The sequence below is a fragment of the Callorhinchus milii genome, unplaced genomic scaffold (genome assembly GCF_018977255.1).
Source record: "Callorhinchus milii isolate IMCB2004 unplaced genomic scaffold, IMCB_Cmil_1.0 Scaffold16, whole genome shotgun sequence".
Taxonomy (NCBI): Eukaryota; Metazoa; Chordata; class Chondrichthyes; order Chimaeriformes; family Callorhinchidae; genus Callorhinchus; species Callorhinchus milii.
In genome coordinates this window covers 14,734,241-14,761,065 of record NW_024704757.1, presented here as the reverse complement: position 1 = coordinate 14,761,065, position 26,825 = coordinate 14,734,241, and the positions used below count along the sequence as shown (strand labels likewise).

At 45.9% G+C, this 26,825-nt stretch overlaps 2 protein-coding genes across 5 annotated transcripts in view; one reads left to right on the top strand and one right to left on the bottom strand.

The window, feature by feature from the left end:
* Positions 1–583: 583 nt before the first annotated feature.
* On the top strand, positions 584–3,368 carry aanat2 (arylalkylamine N-acetyltransferase 2). The gene is given in 3 exon segments (NM_001292772.1): positions 584–746; positions 1,394–1,548; positions 3,063–3,368. Coding segments are annotated over 3 exon segments (624 nt in total).
* A 6,786-nt stretch (positions 3,369–10,154) lies between these two features.
* The window catches only part of rhbdf1a (rhomboid 5 homolog 1a (Drosophila)), an 88,193-nt gene continuing 71,522 nt past the window's right edge, over positions 10,155–26,825 (bottom strand). For all 4 annotated transcript variants that reach the window (XM_042341146.1, XM_042341147.1, XM_007908399.2 and 1 more), the window contains 12 exons: positions 25,245–25,402; positions 22,696–22,947; positions 21,994–22,105; positions 20,882–20,956; positions 20,193–20,354; positions 19,607–19,710; positions 19,100–19,163; positions 18,448–18,542; positions 17,653–17,728; positions 14,492–14,592; positions 12,262–12,415; positions 10,155–10,817 (listed from right to left, as the gene is read on the bottom strand). In XM_042341146.1, the coding sequence (XP_042197080.1) occupies positions 10,398–10,817; positions 12,262–12,415; positions 14,492–14,592; positions 17,653–17,728; positions 18,448–18,542; positions 19,100–19,163; positions 19,607–19,710; positions 20,193–20,354; positions 20,882–20,956; positions 21,994–22,105; positions 22,696–22,947; positions 25,245–25,402 (1,773 nt within the window). In that variant the 3' untranslated portion in view covers positions 10,155–10,397. The remainder of the gene's footprint in view (positions 10,818–12,261; positions 12,416–14,491; positions 14,593–17,652; positions 17,729–18,447; positions 18,543–19,099; positions 19,164–19,606; positions 19,711–20,192; positions 20,355–20,881; positions 20,957–21,993; positions 22,106–22,695; positions 22,948–25,244; positions 25,403–26,825) is intronic.

The window sequence follows — 26,825 nt, the reverse complement described above, 5'->3', positions numbered from 1 at the left end:
AGTGATTAATGTGCGAGGAGCCTGAAGTCAACAACAACTTGCATTTATACAGCATGTCAGACCATTGCAATGGAGTCCGTGTGTTAATAATAATTATTATATATGTGTATATATAATATATTACAATTAAAAAAAAGTGTACTTGGAAATCCTGGCAGTCAGTGAAAGAAGCATTCGGATGGAGTTAGAGTTTGGGACAGAGAGAGATAGACAGAAGGGGGTGGGGGGGGGGAAAAGAGCAATAAACAAACAAACCATTGCACCAAAGGAACCCCTTCTCTAACGTGAGCGAAGAGCAAGTGACAGAGGGAACCCAGGCACTGCAGTGGCAATCGGCAGCGATAGCTGGCAGGATAAGTAGAGGGAGGGAGGGGGTGGGAAAGAGATTATGAATCGTTTATTCTCCGTGATCAGCTCATGCCTGTATGTGAACGTGTGCCGCATGAGCCAGGCAGAGGCGACAGGCAGCAGCCCCGACACAGCAGCACTCGCCCCTCAGAGCCAGTCAGTAAACTTTCAGTCCGACAGAAGCCTGGAGCGGAGTGGGGTGTCCCTCTGTCTTTTTGCCGATCTGAAGTTGGAAATGGCCACAGCGAGCGCCTCCTCTCCCTTCCTCAAGCCCTTCGCTCTCAGATACTCGGTGGGCTCCAGCCCGGGTCGTCAGAGACGCCACACGCTGCCGGCCAGCGAGTTCAGAAACCTGAGTCTCCAGGATGCCATCAGCGTCTTTGAAATTGAACGTGAAGGTAAGGACTTTTCCTGCTGCTCTTTCTCTCTTGCTCTCCCTCTCTCTCGCTCTCTCTCTCTATAAATATATAGTTTAAACCCCAAGGACCTCGCAGTTGCCTGTCTATCTCCAGGGAGACAGAAAATATCATTTGTTTCAAGAACAAATTAGATAGGCTTCTGCTAGAAAATAATATCTCAGGGATATATATATAATATATATGTCAAGTGGCGGAAGGTGAGCTAGATGGACCTTGGTCTTCTTTTGCTTAGCAAGTTCTTATGTCGCCCACTTTTACCTCCTTAATTTTTGCCCACAAAATAGACGTGATAAGGCGCTATCTCAAATATGAGGATTATTATTATTAATAATAAGATTTGTTTTAAAACACAAACCCTCTGTGTGTAAATTATATCTGGGTTTCTCGTTTGTTTTGGAAGAAGTTTCCTCAATTTTTTTTGTTTCTGAACTACACGGATTTACAGAGTTTGAATTTAATTATTGGTACACAGGTATAATTTACCCCACCACCACTCTAACCCGCACACTGACTAAGGTTAGCGCGGAGAGTCGGTACACAAGTTAAGTTTAAATTTGTACATGGCAAGCTGCATGATATTTAGAATTTAGTGTCCGACTACTTTTTTTTTTTTGGTTGGCTTTTAGCTTTTATTTCCGTCTCGGGAGAGTGCCCTTTGCACATGGATGAAGTGAGACACTTTCTCGAGCTGTGTCCGGAGCTGTCGCTGGGCTGGTTTGAGGAGGGCAGACTAGTAGCCTTTGTCATTGGCTCGGGATGGGACAAGGAGAAACTTTCACAGGTGAGTTAGACTCCTTCTCGCTCGCTCTCTGTCTATCGCTGCTCTACTGGCAACGCCAACCTCGCAATGCCAGAGTTTTCTGGCACGCGAGTTAATTTTGAATAAAATGTATTCTGTACTCCAATGCGGTCTTGTTAACCCATTATGTAGAATTAGTCGAAGATGCTGAAATAAAATTAACAACTCACTCCAATTTTTTTTTTTTTTTTAAAAATCAAAGTGATGTTAGAAAGTTATTACTCCAAGTCAGTGTTCTGTTGAATTTAACTGTTCAGATTTGGTCTCTTTAGTTTAAGTTGTTCCTATCCGTTTACATGTTTATCTTCAAAATCGCAGGCACCCCACTTTACGTTAAAATCCTGAGAAGCGCTTTGAGAGGTTTCCGATGATGTGATCGGAGGCACTATATCAAATGAAATTATTATTGACGTTCTCAATATATTAATAGAGTAATATCTCTCTGTGGTTGAGAGAAACACCGATAATATTCAATTTCTTGTCCCTATATTAGACGCGAGCAATATTAGTTATATCCATGAATTTACTTTCACTGTGGGGACAGGAAACGTGAGGAATCTGATCGGCTGCGATAAACAGACCCTTTGTGTGTGTGTGTGTGTGTGTCCCTCTTTCTCTCCCTCAACAAAAACATTGACAATGCGATGAAGGAGATGCAAATCACCAGCAAAGCCACACAGAGAATTAAGGACCTACTTAAACCGGCAACGAGTCACCTTGCCAGTACTTAAAAAAATCTTGCATAATCCGAGTAATCCTTGCATTCGACTTTCATGTCGGGAGGACGTCCCAAAGCCTTTCACGGGATTTACTGTGAAGTGAAGTGACTGTGTATTTGTAGGCAGATTCGACGTAACGAGGCTGGTTTTCGTTAGGTGGCACTTCCATCCTACTTTACGCAGGATGCACGTAAAATACATCCTTTATCTTGTAAAGTAGAACTTATTAAAAATTAAAGTTCGGAGTAAAGTTTGGAACGTACTTGATAACTTCCACCTCGGCACCACTAAAAAACACACACACACACACACCAAGAGAGAGGCATCAACCGAGCCAAGCCTGACACTAAACTATTGATCTGATTTCAGCTTCAAAACCACTCGACTCTCTCGCTCAGAACCTACCCCGTAAATATTAAACACAACAGTTAATTGAACAGTAGCGATATGTACAGCCTTTGGAACCCATGTCGGCAAGTCCAAGTCGCGAGTTGTCAGCTTGGATGACGACAGCTGTTGCAACTTGCTGAATATTTCACTGTAACCAAGTTTGCCATGACAGTAGAAATAGGAGGCCATTCAGCCCCTTGAGCCTGTTCCGCCATTCTATAAGTTCACGGCGGATCTGTAGCTCAAGTCCAATTAACCGCGTATCCCTCGACACCCTGAACTAACACATACGTGTCCACCTCAGTCTTGAAAGCGCTGAGAAGTTGGATTGTTGATGGAGCTCCAGGTGTTTAGATACGAACGAGCTAACGTTTCGATTGCCCGCAGGATGCCTTGACCATTCACGTTCCGGACGCTCCCACCGTCCACATCCATGTGCTGGCCGTCCACCACAAGTGCCGTCAGCAGGGGAAAGGCTCCATCATCCTGTGGCGGTACTTGCAGTATCTACGGTGCCTGGCCATGGTCAAGCGGGCCGTCCTCATGTGCGAGGACTTCCTGATCCCTTTCTACCAGAAAGCCGGCTTCAAGGACATCGGACCGTCCGGCGTGGCGGTGGGCCCGTTAACGTTCACCGAGATGGAATACACGCTCGGAGGAGGAGCTTACCTGCGCAGAAATAGCGGCTGCTAAATGCGTGACCCGAAGGTTAACACGATTCGAGAGGTGTGCGCGTATGCGCGCGCATGTGAGTGTCCCTAAAAAAAAATCTCCTCTACAAAACGCACAGTAGTTCCACATCCGTCCTTGTTCAAGTTAATGCAACGAATGTAATCCTTAAAAAAAATGATTCCCCCGCCCCCCCCCCCCCCCATCTCATCCCACCTAAAGTTGGATCTCAGGGGGAGAATAATTCCTTCAAAAAGTAAAAATTAATAATAATTCGGTCACTCAATCCAACACTGTTTTTTGAGACACCGCTGTGCGCAATTGGCTGCCGCGTTTCGCCCGCAAAAATGTGCAGTCAATTCACTTTACAGTGTAGTCCGTCTCGAAGGTATGATAAGGCGCTATGTTTATTAAAAAAAAGGTTATTATATAACTCCATACGTTAGGAAAAGGTTTGGAAAGAGCTTTCTTCGCAGTACGGTAAAAATCGTAAATTCTCAGACCTGGGGGTCGTCGGGGTGGGGGGTGGGGGGGGGGGAACTTGTTCAGCTTTTTGAAAGTATTTTTGGGGGGCAAAAGGAGTGAAGCAGTCAAGTGTTGGGGAGGGGTTGAGGGGGCGGGGGGGTGGCAGGGGTGAAGGGACAGTTAAGTCCAGCCCTGCCATCTGGGATAGCTTGTGACCACAGCTCTGTCTGGAAGAATATACTTAAATGGATTTGACAGTAGCAGATTGGTAACGGGGTTATCAGGTGAAGGATTATCTTATTAGAGTGAGGAAGGGGCGGGTGACAGCATAACTGTTTCAACGTAGAGCTCATGTTGTAACACTCGAAAGAACCACTCGTGGCAAACAATTCTGCGTTCATCATTTAAGGGGGGGTTTCATTCACTTTTGTTTTAAAAAAAAGGAAAGGAATCCACCTAAAGTCGTTGCATAAACAGAAGTACCCGAGTCCTTCGTCATAAGAATTCTGACCGGAATTCAGCGGTTAGAGCACTTGCCCTCGCAAGCGAGAGACCTGGGTTCGATTCCCCCGGCAAGGCAAAATGTTGGGCAAGTTTCCTCACTCCACACACTCGCCTCTGTTTTCCCAGCAGTAAGTAGGAACCCGGTTGTTAGTCGATTGGCAAATCGCTTTCCCGGGGATAATAATCCTCAAAAAANGACCCCCAATAATTTGGTCACTCAATCCTCGACTGTTTGCGGGGACGCTGCTGTGCGCAATTGGCTGCCGCGTTTCTCCCACAAATACAGTCAATTCACTTTCCAGTGGATCCTGTGAAGCGCTTTGAGACGTCTCAACGACACGATAAGGCACTATATCAAATGCAAGTATTGCTATTATAAATTGTCACACGCACGTGTAATTTTTTGGGGGGGCAGTCTTGACTCGAGTTTAAAAAAAAGACCCAGGTTTAAAAAAATAAACATTAAGACAATTTTTTTTTAAAACCTATGTCTGGAAATACATCCCAAATCTCGTAAAATAGTCAGATTTCAGGGCGATTCATGTCTGCACCTTTACTTAGCGATGTCACGGTCTGTGCTGTAGTGTTTTGCTGGTTGTTAAAAACAGATAAAGGTTTCCGTTCTTCAGCACTTTAACCCTTACCTTTCTTTGCGAGCGGACATCGAACAACTTGCAAGATCGTTGTTCAGTATAACTGTTGAACCACCATATAGATTCTACGGAGTGACTCTTTAGTGTTTACAATGTGTTGGCAAATTGGTTTTGCTCCGTCAGCTATTTTGCGGCTTTTTGTGCACGTGCTTGTGACTTCTTAAGTCTATTACTCCAATTGGAAAAAACATTTTAGAAGTAGAGACAGTGAGCATTTCGTAACGAGTTACACGATTTTCTCAAAGGCTGAATTAATCACCAGATAGTAATTTTTTTTAAATTTAAAAACCTATTGCACTCCTGTGACAGACTAGAGTCAGATACATAGGGAGTCTTAAGGCATTTGCTGGAAAAGTAATCAGAAATGAACTCATGTCCCACCAGTACTGGGAATGCTTTCCAGCGTAAGACGTTTTGCGTACAGCAATTCAGGCCATCAAGCTTCAATTCAACATGTAAGGCAATTGATCCCTGCTGTCGGAACATTCCTTCCCTCTTTGGAGTTACTGGAGAGACGGAACATCCTTAGATTTCCAGTCCAGTGGTTCGTATTCATACATGAAGCATTTTGATACAATTGGCTGCCGCGTTTCCGCCACAAAACACAGTCACTACGCTTCACAGCGTATCCTGTGAAGCGCTTTTGAGATGTCTCGAAGACGTGATAAGGCGTTATATCAAATGCAAGAATTGTTAGGTTTTTAAATCAGCGATAGGTAGGAGCCATTAATGTATTGGAAATAGGAGAGCACAGGTCTGATTTCTGTGTATAATAGGTACGTGTAAGTGAAATAAAAAGCAAACCATCAAGTGAGAAGCAGAAATAATCAAAAATAGATTTTCCTTCTGTTCCCCCCACCTCCCGATTTATTATTTCAAGGTGGGTATTTTGCAGGGTGAGGAGTGAGTGAGCGAGTAAAAAGGAAGACAGCACAAAGCTCTCCCACCTGAAGCATTACTATTAAATAAATTGATTCAAGAATTCTCATTTACCCGCTTCTCTGCCCAGTTTCAACCCTGACTCCATTCCAGTAATTGTTAAATGTGTAACCTTAACGACACTTTTCGGAACGATGAAACAAAGGGTTTGCCAAATCTCAGCAAAAACTCTGCTATTTTACCATACTCATTCAGTTAAACAATCAAAAACCCATCAGAGACTACACATTCAGAGCCCTGCATTGAGCCCAAAGGGATCAGAAACACATCATATCCTGGGGAACCATTAAAACTACTATTTTATTGTCGTTGATAATGTTCAAATGATGTGCAATTTATATGCCTTGCTTCAGTGAAAACCTGTACATTGCCAAAATGTTGGTACAGTGTCTGATTTGTGACTGGATGGATGTAAACTATATAAAAAAATATATATATAGTATGCAATGTTTTCTTTGTACTTGTATCATTTTTCAATAAAATCTCAGTGGATTGTCCCCAAATGCAAAATTTCAAGGACACTTAGCTGAAAGCAAAATCTTTTCTCCTTTTGCTACGGACGAAAAAAAAAAAAATCGAGGCCAGATATCGAGACGATAGGTCTTCAAGCTTTTCTGCAGACAAGCCAGTATTCGCAAGTGGTTCCAATTTTAATTCAGGTCATAGAAATCAAATTATTTACATTGAATTAGTAAAAACAAAAGTGCTTGTCGTATAGATTCAACAGTACGATGCATGTCCCACAGTACTATTCGAAAGGAGATGCTCGGTGTCCTGGCTAACAACACCACCCTCCAATAAAATGAGCCGCACACTTTATGGCTGTTTTTTTGCCACATTATGCTAAAGGCCAGTCAACTAATTCAGGATAGGTCGGAGTCAGGCTCCGCCACTGTTAAGCGCTCTGAGACGCTATCCTGCGTGGAGGGCGCTATAGAAGCGCAAGGTGTTGGATGGGAAACTTCACTAAATGGACGTGGTCTAAAACAGTGCGGCTACATTTTATAAAACGCTGGTTAGGCAGGCCTCAGCTGGAGTACTGTGTGCAGTTCTGGGCACCACTCTGCGATACGTGGTCCTCCGGAGAGTAAGCGTAAAGCAGATGTATCATAGAACAAAAAAATATCCAGAGGCTAATTCCGAAGTCTAGGTTGCAACGGTCACAAATTGGCTCACATAAACAGCGAATCCTGCAGTTTCCTGCAAGTGCTGGGAGATCAGTTCATACGCCGACTTCCTCCCCACCGCAGTTTCCACTGCCAATGAATTGAAGTCACCTGGCAGGAGACCCCTTTGGTTACTCTTCCAAATTACATCCCACAGGAGGCAACCACACTAAATCGTGCGTGTGTTTCTTTTAAAAATAACACACACACACACACAATTTTAAGCACGCAGTTCAGTCAGCAACTTGGGAAACAATTCAAGCATTCGACAAACTTCATAGAAATTCCACCGTAGTCTAGATTTACTCTATTAAACACAACACAGAGCACTCAGGAGGTCAAATTCTTAGATATAGTTTTTTTTTTCCCCTCAATTTTAAAGCCAGTTTTCTGTAAGTTTGTTAAAAAAATATATATTCTTGGACCCGGGTGTCAAAGTTGCAACTGCATTCAACCATTTGCGAAATTCTGCGCACTGTGTGAGTGAGATTTGGGGGGTGGGGGGAATTTCACATCACATATTCCTTAACATGAGACTGAACTGGTTTTTGAACACATTGAAGTCATTTTCAGAAGTGCCTGACATCTTCTTCAATTCTTTTACATTGTGGTAATAAATTGAGCCGTTAAAATCCTCAATTCGGCAAAAAAAAACAAGACCCTAAAACCTGCTGCAGATTCGAGAACATCTTAAACTTTTCCCAAACCCCACGCGGTTTAAAAACACAGCTCGACTGTTCAGACCGAAACTGTCGGGAAAATCTTCACCCAGAGCAAAATAACACAGAACTCACCAGAAATCGCAGAGGAAGAGGATGATGAGGATTTTCTGGAACAAGACTGGACTCTGGGTCACCCATTTCACACAATGAAAACTCACAAGAGCATTTAGCGTAAAATGTTCCACTCTCCCCCCACACTAACTAATGGTTCACTGTGTGCCTACTCGCTAATTGGCACTTCTGTGAGATGTTTAGTCAACGAGTCTTCTCTGATAAAAGGAAATTTCTTCCAACTCCACCCCCCAGAGAGACAGGTGGAGGCCAAATTGTAAGAAATGGTGATCAATTCATTAACTCCCCTTAAGGGTGGATCAATTTAGGATCCGGTTAGAACTAAACCCAGAGCTACATTTGCTCCTCAGGCTGATAACGTGACTCAGGTGGCAGCACTCTCCACTCTGAGCCGGAAGGTTGTGGGTTCAAGTCCCTCATCAGGATTTGGGCCCAACACCTGTGCTAACGTGCCCTTACGGTAACCGGGAGATTGTGGAGTTGTCAGAGGTACCGTCCGTCACGTGAGAAGCTAAGCCAAAGTTCTGGTTTATATTTAAAGATCCCACCGCACTATTTGAGAAGGGAAGGGAGTTTTTCCTCCTGCTTCCCGGCTTGAGAATCCTTCCGATTGTAAACGCATCGTGTGTAACGGGATTCCGTGATACTGCAAACACCATTTCCATTAGCATCTGTAAACGTAGAAACAGGAGGAGGTCATTCAGCCCCTCGAGTCTGTTCCACCACTCTATAAGATCATGGCTGATCTGCACCTCAACTCCAATTACCCGCCCTTTGCTCCGTATCCCTTGATGCCCCAACATAACAAAAAATGTAATGCTTCAGTGTGAAAACGGGGACATATTCAGTGTGAACAGTTTGCTCAAGAATTCACAATTCAAGATCCCTGTGGACATGTACACATATCAGAAGAACACATGACCCTTCCTCCAACGTATCAACAACACATTTAAAATGAGAACATAGTTATGAAATGAATCGGGTATTTTTTTTCGGGGGGGGGGGGCAGGAAAGATGCATTGGGCCAGCCAGTACGTACTTCTTTCTTTTAATTGATGCTCAAAACGTTTTCTATGGGAGAGAAAATCCTGAGTTATGTCGTATTAGGACAAATGGAAGACTTGAGTTTGTATTTAAAGAGTCGGTGTAAATTATCAAACACAGCGTCCAGTTATGATTCTCCAGCTGGTATTGCACTTGGTCTTCTTCGAACTGGGTCTTTCTGCTCAATTTCATGTACTCAAATTCACAATATACAGTTAAATTCCACCGCCAATGACATCCCCCCACCAACTCATCCCCGGTAAATGCCCAATTCCGAGTGTCACAGCACACGCAGACAATTTACTGTCTCCCCCACCCCACCATCACCTCCCCACACATACCATTTCCCTCACTTGAGGTTTTTTTTCCATCAGAACATAAAGCAAGTCATTTACTAATAGGAAATTGAGTGCAATATTGTATGAAATACCCCAATCCTGTGGGAGTAGTGACACAGTACCATGTGGTTTTATGACTCAGGCCTGCCAAATACAGCCAAGGAACTTTTTATTGTAGTCAGAAACAACGTAGTGGTTATAAACGGTCGACTTTCAATGGCAGATCCTATTTCGGGAGCTCGCAATACAATGCGTTCCCTCAAAATAAATCATTGTTGGGTTTGGGGCACGATCATTGTAACTGGATACAGTCCTACCTGGGACGGGTCCTGTTATATACAGTATGTATATATCTAAGTACCCCTGAGGTGCGACCTCAACAGTAAAAGATTTCTGGAGCCAAATAAGTGCAGGAGTGTGCATTTTGGAAGTGAACGGAAGGGATATTCGCTTTAAATATCTTTTTTTTTTAAAAATTCGATTTAATTCTTTTTCAATGCACTGTAAAAACAATCTTCTATCCTGGAGAGGGTGGAAAGGAGGTTGGGGGAGGGTGGGGGGGGGGGAGGCGGGGGTTCTGGGGTGGGATGGATGTTGCATCATTTTGTGGATGCTCTGTGTCCTTTCAAATAACCAGCGGAGGAAAGGATGACGGGTAACACATTACAAATAGACGTGGTAAGGTTTCCGATCGCGTACTCTGCAAAAGGCCTGCAGTCCAGTGGCTCGGTAGCTAAAACACTACCTTTGAATTCACTACCGCCTCGAACGGCGGTAAAAACGGTGCCGGTTTCAATTTCGTGCTACAAAGTAGTGTAATACAAAAAATTGGCAGCACAATAAAAACCTTGGTTCGAAAGTAATGGTGGGGGTGGGGGGGGAGGGAATGGGGTTGATGGGGGTGGGGTGGGCGTGGGGAGACGAGGGGGTAAAGGCACATTGCTTGTTTTTTTTGGAGATGTTTCAGCATCGAGTGCTAAATAAAACAACTTTACGATTTTTTTTCCGATAAAAAATAAAGGAACGGGAACTTCAGACCAGCGACGGCTTTGACCGATTGGGCTCGAATAATCGCCTTCAATGTCTCGGTGACAGAAGTTCTCACAGTCGCCGCAATGGCGAGGCGCGTCCTTCCCCCGGTCCAGTCTGTTCAATGTAGATGCGCGTTGAGGTCATATTTTTCGCAGAATTTATCCGTGAAGGGAATGCAAGTCAGGTATTCGCACCATTCGCACGTGATGGGGTAGACGTAGAACAACACGACCAGGCCCGCAAAAAGTCCCACGAACGTGACGAGGAAGATCATGATCTGACACCGCTTGCGGTACAAGTCAAACCTCCCGAAGCTGATGTACGGGAGGAAGGCGAATGACAGGAAGAAGCCGCTGATGAAGCCGGAGATGTGGGCGAAATTGTCAATCCACGGCAGCAGGCCGAAGGCGAAGAGGAAGAGGACGAGCCCCACCAGTTTGACGAAGGCTTTCCAAGGCCGAGCCAGGATCTGCCAGCTCTGGAAGAGTTCCACAAATAGGCAGGCCAGGATGCCGAACTGAGATCCAGCCGGCCCCACCTTCAAACGTTCAAGAGAAAAACAGCGCTATTATTTCATTAATCCATCTACAAGGCTACTCAATTGCCTTCTGCGTTTCGCCCCCACAAAATGTACAGTCACTTCGCTTTACAGCGTACATTGGAACTGCATTGGTTACAGTCGGGGACCTGAGACACTACCCTGTGCATGTGAGTGCAAGTTGTCGTTGTCGTTGTTGTTTTTGTCAGATCTGAGTTCCATCCGTTTGAATCATGGAGGTGTCTCTCCATCAATTCAAGTTGGACGAGTTCGTTCAACCGCGGCAAATTGTACGTTTAGGAAGCGACAAAAAAAAATGTCACGGGGAGCCTCAGGGTGACTGTGCATTACAGCAGCCAAATGCCTGACACAACCCTGTCATTACCAGCAAGAATTATGAGCAACATGGAAATTCGGCGGATAATAATCCTTTGTTCATGACGGCTCGTGACAAAAGGCCGACACTTAAGAGCTTGGATAGAGCAAGTGGAATGTGGGAGGATCTGGATGGCACCAGCTTTATAATGTGACCAACACTAGTTATAGACTGAATGCAGGGACAGAGCAAAGGTGCGGTCCAATGGGTCATTACGAACGCATTTCAATGCACTCACTGGAAGGTCAATTGACAAGGTCAATTGCGCCCTGTTTTTTTCCCCGAACAAAAGCAGCTCATTCGGCGTTTCTCAGTGGCGTTTTAGTGCCGTTTATTCCCCTCAAAGAGCAACATTAGCATGTGTAATTAACACCCAATGTGCGTGAGCGACCAAAGTAGAATAAATCATTCCTGCGCTTGCGAACCGACATTCGCTGTAAAACCACTGAGAAAGAAAGCTTCCTGCGAAATTACCCCCGAATGCGCAAAATATTCTGTGGCATTGGATCGGAGAAAGCAGCCGTAGAATGTATGCAGTTCTTATAATAATAATAATAATAATAATCCTTGCATTTGATATAGTGCCTTATCACGTCTTCGAGACGTCTCAAAGCGCTTCACGGGATATACTGTAAGATTAATTCACTGTCTATTTTGTGGACGGAACGCAGCAGCCAATTGCGCACAGCAGCGTCCCACAAACAGTCGTGGATTAAGTGATTATTATCTTAAATGAAAGTGTGGATGGCAAGAATATACATCTGGTTGATTGTACCTCAGACAAGGTAAAAAGGTCCGAAATCCCACATGGTTTTGGACCTTCAGACCATTTTAAAGTTTAAGGTGATGCAGAACAGACCAAAGTTATTTTTTTTAAAAAAATCATTCTTACTTTTCCTGAGCTCTTAGAAAGGAACCAACTTCCAAATTACAGCTTCCTTTAAGGATTTTTTTTTTGAAATTCCTGCCTCTAGTTGGATTTCTTACCCATTGCAATGGAGAAACTTTATTAATAAAGTGTGTCTAAGTGTCGGGGGTCTATATCAAGACTATATCCATATCACCTACCTCGGCTCGATAAGGCAGAAATATTGCACTAGCCAGGTTGCCTGTGATGCCGCTAAGGATGTAAATGATGGAAATGCGAAGCCAGCCAGCCAGTTTTTCCAGGTCCCTCAAGATTGTCATTTGGAAGCAGATGGACACAGCACAATGGAGAATCCTGCATCGAAAAGTAACGCAAGTGAAATAGAGAAGAAAAAAACGACCACAAAATGAACCAAAAAGACCCCAAAGGCACCATCTCATAAATCATCACCTGCATTCATTGCCCAAGACTTTCAGACAACCTCTTTCAGTTAACCGTGGCCGGATGAAACAGCCGTGGAAAACTGGAGACAATCTTTATTTTATACCGTGTAAAATACTGGGAACAGACTGCTAAAATGTTAACACATGTCCTTATTTTCTCCCAAATCTATTCTATCGTTGGAGACTACATATAAGACGATCCCACTTGCGGGCAAATTCGATTAGTGCTTTGCAGTAAAACACTGATATTTTCCAAAGACCTCGATTGCAAGATTATGAAGAGCTATCGCTGAAAATAGGTGAGCGGCAAATAAGATTTGCTTCCATTTTGTCCCATCGTCTAAAGACACCGGGTTTCCCACCGGTAACCTTGAGATGGGATGGTCGATTTTTACACAAGTTAAAGCTTTGGAACAGTAATACAAAAAAAAGGTATCAGACAGGATGGAGTTCTTGGAAAGAATAAGCTGCTTATTGCTGTTTTGCCTTCTCGGAGGCAGGGTAAGGGGTGTCAGTTTGGCTTAAGTTGGAAGCGGTATTGCCTCCAAGTCAGAACTTGCCGGTTCAAGCCACGTGTCTGCACTTGCTCCCATGTGAATTCTACGAGTGGCTAATCCATTCAGTAGCTGCTTCACTGATCACTGTGAACTCATTTATTAAGTCTGCCGTTGGATATTTTTTTTTTAACATGCGTTTCAAATGTTCTTCCGTCCGGCGCTAGGTAAATGCTTCATTTACCGTTGACCCTTTTGTTATAATGATAATAATCCTGGCATTTGATACAGCGCCCTATCACGTCTTCGAGATGTCTCAAAGCGCTTCACAGAACATACTGTAAAGTGTTGGTGACTGTATATTTTGTGGGCGAAACATGGCAGCGAATTGCGCACAAACAGTCTGGATTGAGCGACCAAATTATTATTATTTTTATTTTTGGAAGGAATTATTACCCCGGTAAAGAGATCCGCCGATCAACTAACAACCGGGTTCCTACTTACTGTTAGGTAAACAGACACGTGTGGGAGTAAGGAAACTTGCCTAACGTTTTCCCCTGTTAGAATTGTGTTGAATCATTAAGCGCTAAGGGAAGTGGGCAAGTAGAGAGGAACATCACTGGGTGGATTAGACATCACACTCCCCTTTCAAAAAGAGGTTTACCTTGCCGTAAGCTACACAAAGCTGATTTTGCATTGTGTAAGCGTTTTGCACGAAGACACGTGCAGGTGAAGGTGATGAACAAAGGCAGGAATTAACCGAGACACAATCCAGAAGGTCTGTGTCTGCAGCCGTGGTTTACAGCCTCTCCATGTGTGGAAGGCTCACGCGATTGCAAGGGCACATCCCACCCTCTAGCAACTTGTGCCCCCTTCACGTCAAAAGCCAATCGCCTCATTTCAAAACCGACGGGAGTGCTTGCAGCAACGCCTTGCATTTTACACAGCGCCCTTCACGTTAAAAATAACGGACTCCAACCGAGATACAGGTATTAGTCCACAAAGAGCCAGGCAAAAGCAGAAGAACGGAATAAATCATACATTTCACTGGCACAGCGAGTGAATTAACCAATTAATTCATTAATTCATTGGTAAAATTAATCAATTCACAATCTGCGAACACACTTTTCCACGTTCCCCTTGCTTTTAACCTGCCAGCTCCAGATATAGCAACTATGGGGATTTATACTCCTTTTAGAGCTGGGGGCGAGCAGGGAGTGTCTTAAATTGATGCCTGCATGCAGAGAAAGAGCAGGCACCACAGGCCACAGCTCTGTGTTGTTGACTGTGGGATTATTGATAATCGCAGGATTATCAAATTCACTTTCAGACGGCAGACATTCGCGCAGGGCAGCCCTGAGCTGGGACACGAGGCGACAATCACTGGACCGGTTGTGCTCCTGTAAGCTTTGAGTCACCCGAGTCATAATAAAAAAAAACGCAAAGTGTGCATTAGTGCGTTAGTACCTGTGCGTTGGCGACACTGTACTCACCCTGCATGCAGAAACAGAGACAGCCAGAGTCGGTAAAACTGATCAGGCACTTCGGGGTTGAGGAATGGCAAGAGTCCACACACGTCATCCATACAGTGCACCTACAAACACGTCAAACATCCCGTTTTAAACCCTGGCGCAAAGCAAGACCGTACATTACACCCGGTCACATTAAATAGACAGCGGCGATTACATCAGGTGGAAGTGTGGGCTGTAAGCAAGCTAGAGGTAGTGTACAGAGCCAAATGAGTGTTCGATAACTGATACAACTTCTTGCAGTATCATTCACCTGAGCACCACATGGATCTGTATCACCACATAACAAGTCTACCTCTGGTGCTGGTTCGAAGCCAATACATATTTGGCCGAAGGCCAATATAACTTGGCGACACACTTAACACATCGCCTGCTTTTTTTGCGTTCCACGCCACGCCCTTTCCGATCTATTGACCCGTCTCGTGGGTTTTCAGCTGTGCCCACTGTATGGGCAAAGAGAGAGAGAGAGTGGGAGAATCATGTTAAATGCCTCTGTCATGTGGAGCCACCCTGTATAACACGTGGGCAGCTACTCTAATCCAACCTCATGGATTCAGTACACTGAGCCTGGATTACACAGACTGGCCTGCAGCACAGATGAGCCAACTGTCACCAATTGTACATGTACAGAGACACACCGCACAGATGGTAAGCCCAGGATTGAGATCATTAAAGGAGCTTTTGAAATAAAACAGTCTAAAGTCCTCAACCTCGCAAACCCCCCCCAAACTCCATTTGAAAAAAGCTGCGGAGTTGAGGGTCATCAGACGTTAACTTCCAGCAGCACGCATTGCAGCTGTGGATGTCTGCTGGGAGCTTAAAAGTGATCACTGGTCCGTCAATGCACATTGAAACAAGTGATACCTTCACTGTTAAGTTTACTGGAGGTAGCTGCCAATGAAACTGCCCTGCGCTGAGAAACGAGGGCAAAGGATAAAGTTATTTCCCCTTGCATCCCGACAGGACTTGACACAGTCAGTTTTGACGCATCTATAAGATGTCCGCAAGTCTATTTAAATGACCAACGCAAAGAGACAAGTGCAGGGAGCTGAATGTATTAGATATCCCCTTTCCCCTCCTCTCCCCCACTCCCCTACTCCCCCCTCCACCCCAGCCACTTGGATCCCAAACCAACGTTAGTTCAAAAGCGATTGCGTTATTCGCGATTAATTATCTCAAGATCTTGGGAAGGGGAATCAAATTCCTCTTTGGGTAACACAATCCTTTCTGATATCCCTCCCTCCTGACATTGCCTTTCACAATCCTGAACCTGCTCGTGTCTCTTGGTGAAACCGCGAGTATTGTTCTGGGTTTAAATATATATTGTTTAAAAACGTAAATTATTTTTTTTTAGAATATTTAATAATAGGACATTTAAATCCACTTCACAGCGAAGTGCTTTAAGATGTCTCACTCACATGATAAGGCGCTGTATCAAACGCAAGGATTATTATTATTACAATTTACTCAAATCCATTTAGCGTCTTAATATACCTTTCCAAGGTATATATCTCCCTAGCAGACAACTCTTTTCGACGCTGAAGAGTGCTAGCTTGTCTAATCGTTTCTCTAATGCTGGGATCATCCTCGATTCTCTCCTCTGCACTGCCTCTGGAACGTGGGCAAACCCCTTGTGTTGCGGGCGATCGGAACTGTACAGAATAGTCAAGGTGCAGCCTGACCAGAGGACTACTCAACTTGAGCATGGCTTCTAGGGATCTGGGCTTAACTGATTTGCAGCCGAGAATCCTGTTTGTCTTGTTTATTGCTGCTTCACAGTGTTTTGATTTGGTGAACGATAAGGTCAATTAAGATTGCTAGGTCTCTTTCAGCTCCCCCATAGCTTGTCAAGTTTTATCCCGTCCATTGAATACACGAGCCTGCTATTCTCGCTTCTGATATGTGGTAAACAGTAAACATTTGTTTAGGAAGGTCGGCTGGTACAGATTGCCTGTAGCATTTGGCTCCTTAACAAGTCAAAAGACTTTAAAGTGACTCATGATGTCGCAATGCTTCATAATAAGTGATAAGGCATTGTTCATCATCAATCCTGAAGTCGGTTGTTCATCGAAGGTGTGGCCAGTATTTTGTACGGATTTGTGGAGACCTTTCTCTTTGGTGAAGCAAGTGTATGCAGTCGGTAACTTAATCCCGAAATAAAGCTCAGGAGGTCTTTAAAATTCAAGAGCTAAACCTGTGGTAAGTCAATCCAGGAATAAAATTCTACACATTGTGAGAATAGGGGATACCTGGGCACCAGAAAGCCACAGATGGCAAATTAACTGAGGTATTTAAGAGGGAGATTGATAGAGAGATAGATGCATACTTGGGACTTAAGTGTTTTACAAAGTATGGACAAAAAGGTGGGGAGCTGGGATCAGAAAGATAAAGCAGCAAAGTGGGCTGAGCTGACCCTTTCTTGGGTCAACTGGGCTGACTGAGCCTGTGATTTCTCACTGAAAACATTGCTAAGTTTAGCCATCAGTGTACGATCAGCCCCACAGACGGAGCTTCGAGTGCAAAATGTTCCTATCAGTTCAGAGCGCTGGGCAGTCAAGTTTATACCGTGATCAACCCCAGAATAATGGTGGCTCCGCAGTGTCAAAAACAAGGAAGAAGAGAGGATTTGTGGCATTTTCAGCACCATATCAACGCTGAGAATCACCTGTTCCCCACGCCCTTCCCAGCCATGTGAGAAACAGGGAGAACCTGGCAATGAGTGTGGCCGCACATCGCACCCTGGGGCACAGTTTGGCAGAGATGCAGCAGAAAGAAACTGAAAGCGCTTCACAGGATACGCTGTAAAGTGAATCGACTGTATATTTTGTGGGCGAAACGCGGCAGCCAATTGCGCACAGCAGCGTCCCCCACAAACAGCCGTGGATTAAGTGACCAAATTATTGTCATTATTGTTTTCGGAAGGGAGTATTACCCCCGGAAAAGCGTTCCTACTGACTGCTAGGTAAACAGAAGTGTGTGTGTGTGTGTGTGTGGAGCAAGGAAACTTGCCCAAAGTTTCGCCCTGGTCTGTATCTGACTTACTTGCGAATATCCCATCCCTATACCCCCACATCGCAACAGAGAGAGAGAGGATTGCGAGAAAATAAAAAAGTCTTGATTCGAACCTGTGAACAGAGGGTTGCTTCTTCGTGGAAATACCCTCTCATGAACTCACAGTATTCTCTGGACGTTATCTCACACCTGCAGAAAGAATACCAAATATTTAGGTTCCGTTCCGCTGCACAGTGGAGAAAAATGTGCCCTTGTGTTTCCGGCCAGGTGCTGCCTTGCTGTGCGGATCTAAACTGAAAGACTTGGGAGGCATCATCTGTCATCGGTATGGGGCCACTTTACAGAACATCCCGAATTCCACCACCTCCCACGCAGTGTCCCTCGTTTGGACACAATCGCGTGTCGTTCTTTAGTTGTCGCCGGGACAAGCTTCTGCAACTCCCCCCCCACCACCACCACCACCCGCCCCCCGAACCCTAGACTGTAGCGACTCGAAGAGCAAGCTTAAGACGGAAATTGCGATCTTTTTCCCCAGGCAATTCTACGCGACGTTACATTTTCAGGTAGACAAGCGCACAGCCAGATAAACAGAAGTCCCAGTGGCTCGGTCTGCAGACCTTGGAGCATGGTGATGGGCATGTCTGTGTGCGCGACAGATACTCAGCTGATCGAAAATAAAGGTAACAGTCTTAAGGCAAAGACCAGGGGAAATTTGGGGGTTCAGAGTATGCTGTTCAACTGCACTATATGATCCTCCAAGATGCCTGAACATATCCCACCCCCCCCACCCACCCCCCCCCCCACAAAGCGCGTTGGATGTCCTGCAGAGAACCCGTCTACTTCATCTCGAAAACGTCAAAGCCGATACTGATCGGACCCTCCATTTGCTGACGCTGACAAGCTCTCACCTGCCCTTGGTACCAATGCAGCAGGGACGGCCGGTGATGACGCAATCCACGTGTGGAAGGTTTGTGTGGTTTCCCGCGTTACTTTTAGTGCAAATCTGGAAAGGGAAACAGTTCGAGAGGAAAGAAAGGTTCAGCAATCAATCATTCGCTTGGCTGAGCGCGGTCCTGAATCTACAGTCCCTCTCTCTCCGTCCACCCCCAAACGTGGGTACTCTCGTGCTTACAGCCACTCCACACTGGAGATGTCTTCCTCAATCCCTCCTCCGCCTCGGCCCCTCCTTTCCCAGCTTCGGATCGCATCTGAAGACCTTCCTCTTTGCCCGCATCTACTGTCACCTCTCCTCTTTACCCGGGTCGGCATCAAGCGCACCGCTAACGTTAGGCGCTCCGAGATGTTACCCGTGTGAAGGGCGCTATATAAATGCAAGTTGTTGTCGTCAATAGATCTAAACTACATTGGGTTGAAGTAGTGTTTGGAAATGGAGTGGGGAGGGGAGGGGGGTGGGGAGTGGGGGGGAGGAGGTGGGGGAGTGGGGGGTGGGGGGAGAATACCTAGTGCACGCTGACAGAACCCATATCAAATCTGGAGGGAAACGAATGCATTAAAATAACAAGAACGCAATTTAGACAAGACGTTAAAGAGAGCACTTACCGGCCACTTGGTGATGTCATCGGGCCATTCGTGAGGGGAAATAGAGGCAGGTTCGTCACAGAAGCTGATTGACGGGGAGGGAGTGGGGGAGGTTGGGGACAAGAGAGAAGGGATAGAATGGAACCAGGTAAGTAAGGTATTAATATGGATTTTTTTAGGCTTCTGATTAGTTTGTTCCTGTAATATACCTGCAATTTTTTGTGGGTCTTAATTTCCCTGTTAATGAAATCACATCTGGTGGGTTAGAATATATTACGTTCCAGACAATAATATTAATAATAGTAGTAATAATAATAATAATAATCCTTGCATTTGATATAGCGCCTCATCGAGACCTCTCAAAGCGCTTCGCAGAATATACCGTAAAGTGAATTGACTGTGTATTTTGTGGGCGAAATGCGGCAGATTTTTTTTGTCGAGACAAGAGTTCTTTTCCGAATTGATTCTTTTCCCTCGGGATGGGGGTGGGGCTGGGGGTAGGGGGGAATATCACTCGACTGAGCCCACCTGGGATCCTGATGACACACTGAGCCGAACTGCCGTTTGCTTTTGTCTGCCATTAGCGGAGTTTGATCGTGATTTGGCCACTTTACCCACACCGCAAGAGTTGACTGGAAGAAATATTGGGTTCGGTTAGAAAAATCGCCCAAGAGAAGCCTATTGGTTTCAGCAGAAAGTCTACCAGACACCACATTTTCTGAAGCCTGGAGATGCTTTCTGCCCTTTCGCTTGCCCCTCACAAGGCTGATCCCTGAGCAAATCCATGAGCCAGAGGTTGGGAAGTGAAGCTTCACAGCCTCAAAGGCCCTCAGTTTCAGAGAATAATCCTTGCAATTAACACACCTCTTACAAACAGTCAAAGTGTCATGGCTGCATATTTATAGGCAAAGGCAGCAGCCAATTTGTGTACAGCAACGTCCCACAAACAGCGATGAGGCAAATGACCAGTTTTATCTTTGTTCGAAGAGGTAGCAGAGATTTTGGATTGAAATCACAACCTTCTGACCCAGAGGAGGGAGAGAGGGAGAGAGAGAGAGAGCGCTCCAACCAACTGAGCGAGGCTTAACATTCGTGGTGGAAAACCTTCACCTACCGAGCACTCTTTCTCTGAGGTTTGAACGCACCCTGACTTGTCATTCCGTACGCAGCAGGCGGACTCCTTCTCTCGTTGCCTCTTCTGCACAATTAATTCGTGCACTTGCTCGTCCTGCCTCATACAAGGAGAGAACTTTGCCCCAAGATGGATTAAGGCCTCCTGCACCAACGGGAACAACACGGTCAACACAACAGTACAAGTTTGATGTGGCCGTGAGCCATTTCTAGCCGAGACAAATACAATAACGTTGATCAAAATGGAACATCTGTTGAAGGCAAAGTGATACCCATTTAACTGACATGCTGGTTCAGATCTTTTTACCGTGCAAATAGGTAGCGTCAGGAGCTAACTTTGTATAACTTGCGTTAGTTATCCCAGATTTAGAGCGTTATTTGCAACAATATTTAAAGAGCTCGAATAAGAAAAGGGTCTGGTCTTGGGAACTGGCCAGTAATTCACTAGTGTATTTTGTTCTAACAAGTAGAAGCTAACTCTTTAAAACCTTGTGAGATACATCGGTTACAATAGATTTGTTTCGTATTGCCCTCCCACGACTAGGCAATGCAGAAGCCATAGCAATGGGAATCATTGACTTAAGGCCTAGTTTTTCCATAGATTGGCGACGCAATGATTTCAATGGTGGGAAGAACAGATTTGAAACGGGACGAAAAACCCATCACACTTACAGAACTTGGTCCAATCCAGAAGTTTTCCTGTTGTACAAATTTAACATTTTCATAGACACCTTTATTTCTTAAAACCTGGGTAAGCAAATGGAAAAAGATGGTTAAAGCTCTTGAAACAGGAACGGGCACGAAGCAAGATCATATCAGGATTGACAGAGAACACGGAACAGGAAAGACTATCTGTCCACACGAGATAATGATAATAATAATAATAATAATAATAATCCTCGCATTTGATATAGCGCCTGATCACGTCTCCGAGACGTCTCAAAGCGCTTCAAACTCTCGCTCCTGGTATCCCACAGAGAAAAGAGTGAAAGTCCGCAGACAGAATCTCACACAAGCCACAGGAAGATGGCGATGATCCTTTCAAACAGGCTGTATAATGCTGAGACAAAGAGGTGAAAAGTTCAAGAGGGACTCATAATACTCAAACCTTGCTCGCACTGTAAATATTAGCATTAGTCAAGCATTAGGTTCATTTTTTGGGGCGCCCCAAATTAATGGAATATCGTATCGAACGTAGGAACTTTTGTTTGACAACCAATTTAAGAGCCACGGATGAGACATTTCCCCCCCCCCCCCCCCCCCCCGCCACCAAGGTTAGAGACTTTTAGTGTTAGTTTTTTTTACCGCAATAACATAATTAGGTTTCCTGTTAAGTTAACCCACTCACAGCTCATAAAAGGATTGCATTAAAAGCAGGCACTCCCAGTCACTATATTTTATGATAATAATCCTTGCATTTGATACAGTGCCTTTTTCGTCAGAAGGACGACACAAAGCACTTGACAGGATTTACTGTAAAGTGTAGTGACTGTGCATTTTTGTAGGCGAGATCATTAAAAACAAGAGGACCTTCACAACACAATGCTGACGGGGCACAAAGGGTCATCCGATCCATCTGAATTTGAGAGCGTGGGAAGCGTTATAGGTAAGAAAAACAGGGGCATAACAGAATACTTTACAGTCTATGGATTGAAAACTGAATTCAATGCGCCGACACGAACTAAACTCTCTACGCTACGAGGAGGGACTGCATATCCACAGGGAAAGTTTTCCTTATTGTAAGGATAAAACAAGTCAACAGCAACACTCAGTTTATTACTTACCGAATCAACAGTTTCATGTTGAGAAAATCCTATTGGAGCAATCCCATAGATACACACAGCTAGTATAGTGATCAACATATGCACAAATGTAATCCAGTATGTGAAAAATGGCCTGCAAGGGAAAGTTTATCTATTAGTGGTCAAACACAACGGCGTGCGAAGTTGCTGTAAAGCCACCGTTTTCTACTTAACATCGCCACAATGTAAACGCAGATCCGTTTCGATTAACTGCAAGCCTTTTTTGTAAGAGAATTCATTTTCTATATAAAAAATAACGTCCAAGCTTATATTAGAAATTTTACAGTTAAACAGAAATGACAGTACAAAGGCCTGGGGTCTATGACACACCGAAGGTGTAATCATGCGCTGATCGTGACAAATAACAATTATTTCTCCAACAACCTGATCAAGAAAAATCCCATTATAGCGACAAAACTGAAAGATCAATATATATATATATAGAGAGAGAGAGAGAGAGAGAGAGAGCGATCAATGTACGTGAGATCCAAGCGCTAAAATGATGCTAGGATTGTGAATGAGCTGTGTACAGATAAGTATGTACGCTGTGCTACATCTGGATTTGCAAAACAAGCTGTCCGTTCAATCCCACTGTCCTGCCTTGTCCCCATTAACTCCTTCAAGCCTCTACGGGTCAATAAGTCCCAAATAATAAACCGCCAATAAATCAAAAAGGTTCCTTACCGGTGATCGTCCATATTATCTATTTGCCTCTTGACGTAACTATCTATCCTCTTACGATAGGTCCGGTTTGTTAGCTTCCCCACCATCCCCAGTCCGTAGGGTCTCTTTTCCTTAGCGAGCAGTTTCTTTACAGGTATTGCTATCCGCTGTCCTCTCCGCTGGCCGCTCACGCTCACCACCTCTTGCCGTAAGCGCACCTTGGGCTGAGGGGGGCTCCCTTCCTTCTGTTTTCGCCAGCCCCGACCCAATGGGCTAGAGAGAGAGGAGAGAGAGAGAGAGAGAGAGAATCGATAAACGCCGACGTGTAAAACGATCGCTCTGACTGAACGCTCACTTAAACAAGTGGGCGAAAGCGGGCGGGCAGGCGGGCTTTGAACCATTCTACCCCGGAACTCCAGTCCGCAGTCCCTCCCGACTCCCCCCCGCACCCACCCTCCCCATTTTTTAGAGTCCGTCACAAGACATTCCTCCTTGACCAGGTTTTTGGTTCATCTCCCCCGCCCCCACCCACCCCCCACTCCGCCCCTTTCAAAATTGTCCAGGGTTTCCTCGGGCTCTGGTGGGTAAAGTGCTCTGGGACGCTACCTTGCACAAGGGTGTGTGGGGGGGGGGGGGCCCTGTATAAACACAAGTTGTTGTTGTTGGTGCTTCGGTGAGCGAGCAGTAAACTTATGGAAGGAACAGGCTCCCCGGGGGAGACAAGACGGTGGAAGCAGAAAATGCGGTTTGTTTCAATCACAAATTAGATAAAGATTTCTGCCAGAAAATAATATCCGGAGGAGTGTGGGGGATACGGTGTACAGTTTGGGGACACGACACGTCAAGCGACGGCCAAGACGGCGGACGGCGAACTGGACGGACCTCGGTCTTCTCCGGCCCGGCAAATTCTCATCTTCTTGGAGACACCCTCCAGCCGCGAAAGGTGCTGTACGAATGGCAAAGGGTCACTGTGTTTGCAGGCGGCCTCATTGCTGGTTGAAACGCTCATCGTGCGGAGAGCAGGCAGGAGCCAGATCAGCAAAAGGACGGCAGCTGCAGGTCTCACCACTGTGCCAGGAATCGTTGGCTTGCTCTGACTGACTGACTGACTGACTGACTGACTGAGAGGCCAGGCGTGGGGCTGAGAGGAACTTTTTTTTTTACTAAATTATTATTTTGCTCCGAAACATTTTTTTCTTTCATTTTTTTTCTTGAAAAAACCTAAACACGGACCAAGCACGGGCCTTGTGGGCTCTTCACCCCGTGGCCTCTTCCGCCAGAAAACGCACAGTCAATTCACTTTGCGGTATGTTCTGTGAAGAGCTTTGAGACGTCTCGAAGACGCGATGAGGCTCTGTATCAAACGCGAGGATTATTATTGTTGTGATTATTGACAATCAAACCATTTTTAGGCTTAACGCTGGAAGCAGTGAGAGGTCTGGGGACGGGCAGGGAAAGGGGTGGGGATGGGTGAGAGCAGGCCAGGGGAGTGGGAAGGTGGGAAGGGAGCGTTGGGGAGAGAGGGGGAGCTGAGAGAGGGAGGGAGCGGGCAAAGGGAATTCAATGCCATGCCATGAAACACTCTGCTTCGGGAATTACTCCAAAGACTGCCTGCAAAGAGCCAGTGTTGCACAATATGTTCCAGTAACGGGGATGGGGCTGGGTTGGGGGAGGAAGAGAACCTTGGTTTATCCAGCTGTGAAGGGACGGCGTATCGAACGAAAAATGTTGAAACAATCCCAAAAACAAATCTGGGATGATGCCTCTGGGACTTTGTTGTGGAATGATTGAGGATGGGGAGGGGGGGGCAAGAGGGGGTGAGGGTTTAGTGGGGAGGGTGGGGTTTGGTGGTATTGGTTGTTGGCGGTAAACAGCAGGCAAACAAGGGAGTCACTCTCCCGTTAATCTAATACGAATGAAGGTTGGGCCCCATAACCTGACACAATGCTCCAATTTATGATCCGATCCAGATGTGTATCATGCCCTCCCAACCCCCGCTTTCTTTCTAAGACTCCCTGCTTCAAAAAAAACTTCTCTCAGGGGCTATGCTGTCATGGACCGAACCGCTCTGAACTCCAGACACGACATCACTGGGTGGGGAGGGTTGGAGGGGCGGGGGGGTGGGCGGGGGGGAGACTGAGCTTTCTCCTTTTGCCAGTTTGCACCAGCGGGTGAATTAACTCTTGCCCGGTCCACGGAAGGAACGACTCTCCTTTGACTGACTGAAGAGTCGCCACGCTTCAAACTAACGTGTTGGGGTTCAGAGCAGAACGACAGTAATCCTCGCCTTCGATCCGGCGCCTCGTCACGCCTTCCCAGGCGTCTCGAAGCGCTTCCCGGAACACGCTGCAACGCGGACCAACCGTACGCCGAGCAGGTGGAATCGCGGCGGCCAATTTGCGGCCGCGGCAGTAGCCGGGGAAAGAAGAGCCGGGTCGGGAACACGGGGGTGTAAAGGGACGTAAAGCGGTGGAATCCCCACGGACCTGGTGGGGGCCACCATCTCGCGGGTGACGGGACCGTCCGGATCTCAGCCGTGTTGTGGTGGTGCCGTAACGCTGGCTACTCACAGCATCAAATGGCTTCTCTCCAGCTCGCTCTTGTCCAGGGCACTGCCCGTCAGGTCAGCTTGATCCGCGTCGTCCGTCTCCTTGGTGGGATCGGCCTCCGGCGGCTCGAACACCTCGTCGTGGTAGGTGGACAGCTCTTCGTTTAGGGCGGCTCCTTCCTGGCCGAAAGAATCAGAGGTTCAAAGGGGGGGGGAAAAAAATCCCACACACACGCACACACACACACACGAAAACACACGCACAAACACACGCACTCACGCGCACACACACACGAAAACACACGCACAAACACACGCACTCACACGTGCGCACACACGCGCACAAACACACAAAAATTGGTCACTTCACTTTGAGCCTGTGAAATGACGTGACTTCCTGCACTCTCCCCCCCGCTCTTCAGCGGTGTGGCCCCGACAACAACAACAACAACAACAAATTACACCTGTTATTTTATAACTTATAAATTACATAGGAGCAGCAGCGTGTACGGGTAAACTATTCCACCGTCTGTGATGGACACCCTAACCCGAACCGAATCCTGTTCTCCACTGATATTCCCTCCCTCCCTCCCTCCCTCCCTCCCCCGCCATATATAAACACGCAAATCTTCCAGCTGAGTGCTCGCTGTCCCTGTGGCCTGACTCAGGCCAGATGGAGGGAGAGCTCCTAACTGAGAGCAGAAAATCAGCTCTGTCTTCTGCACGGCTTTAGTTTCACACAGACACCGAGTGTTTTTCATATGAGGTCATCGCACACAAAACACAGGAATACAAGATGAACTAACTCCATCCATCCCTTGCCCCTCTTCCCCCCACCCCTACACACCCACACCCACACACCCACACCCACTCCCAAGCCTGGGAGCTTGCAAATCATTGTAACTGGCATCTCTGTGTGAATTTCCAATGCTCCGTCAATACGGGGGACACACAATATTAATAATAATAATAATCCTTGCATTAGATATAGGGCCTTATCACGTCTTCGAGACGTCCCAAAGCGCTTCATGGAAGCATCTACGTTACAATACAGATAAGCGTATCTCCAAATATGGTCCACACGGAGATCACCTACTTCAACTAACCTGCAGTAAAATAATACTTGCTCAGAATTACTGAATATGGATAAAGAGATACTGGGACCAGACCTCTTACAGCTCCGAAGGTGTTTGTTGCGAAAGGAAAAGTCCTCGATAGTCAAGAAAGTCCCATTGAATTGGTTGAAACTTCCCTTCTCCTCTAACGGTGCCATTGCAAGAAATCAACACGAACAGAAATTGCTGGCAATTCTGCATCACTTCACAAACTGGGGGGGGTGGGGGTGGGGGGGTGGGGAGGGGGGTCATTCTCTAGCCGAATACACCTTTGCATTCTCTGTGCCTTCTGTTGTCTTCACACAGTGCTTGACCCAGTACTGTGCAGTCTATCTATCGAGCAGCGGGGGTATCGAACCCAGTAACAGAGTGTCTCACATTCACAGTAACGGGATTCCATTTAGGGCATTAACAGCCAATGCAAATTCAGCCTTTGGACGCACAAGATCATCTGTTATTCGGCAAGAAAACTGATCTGGTAAACCAAT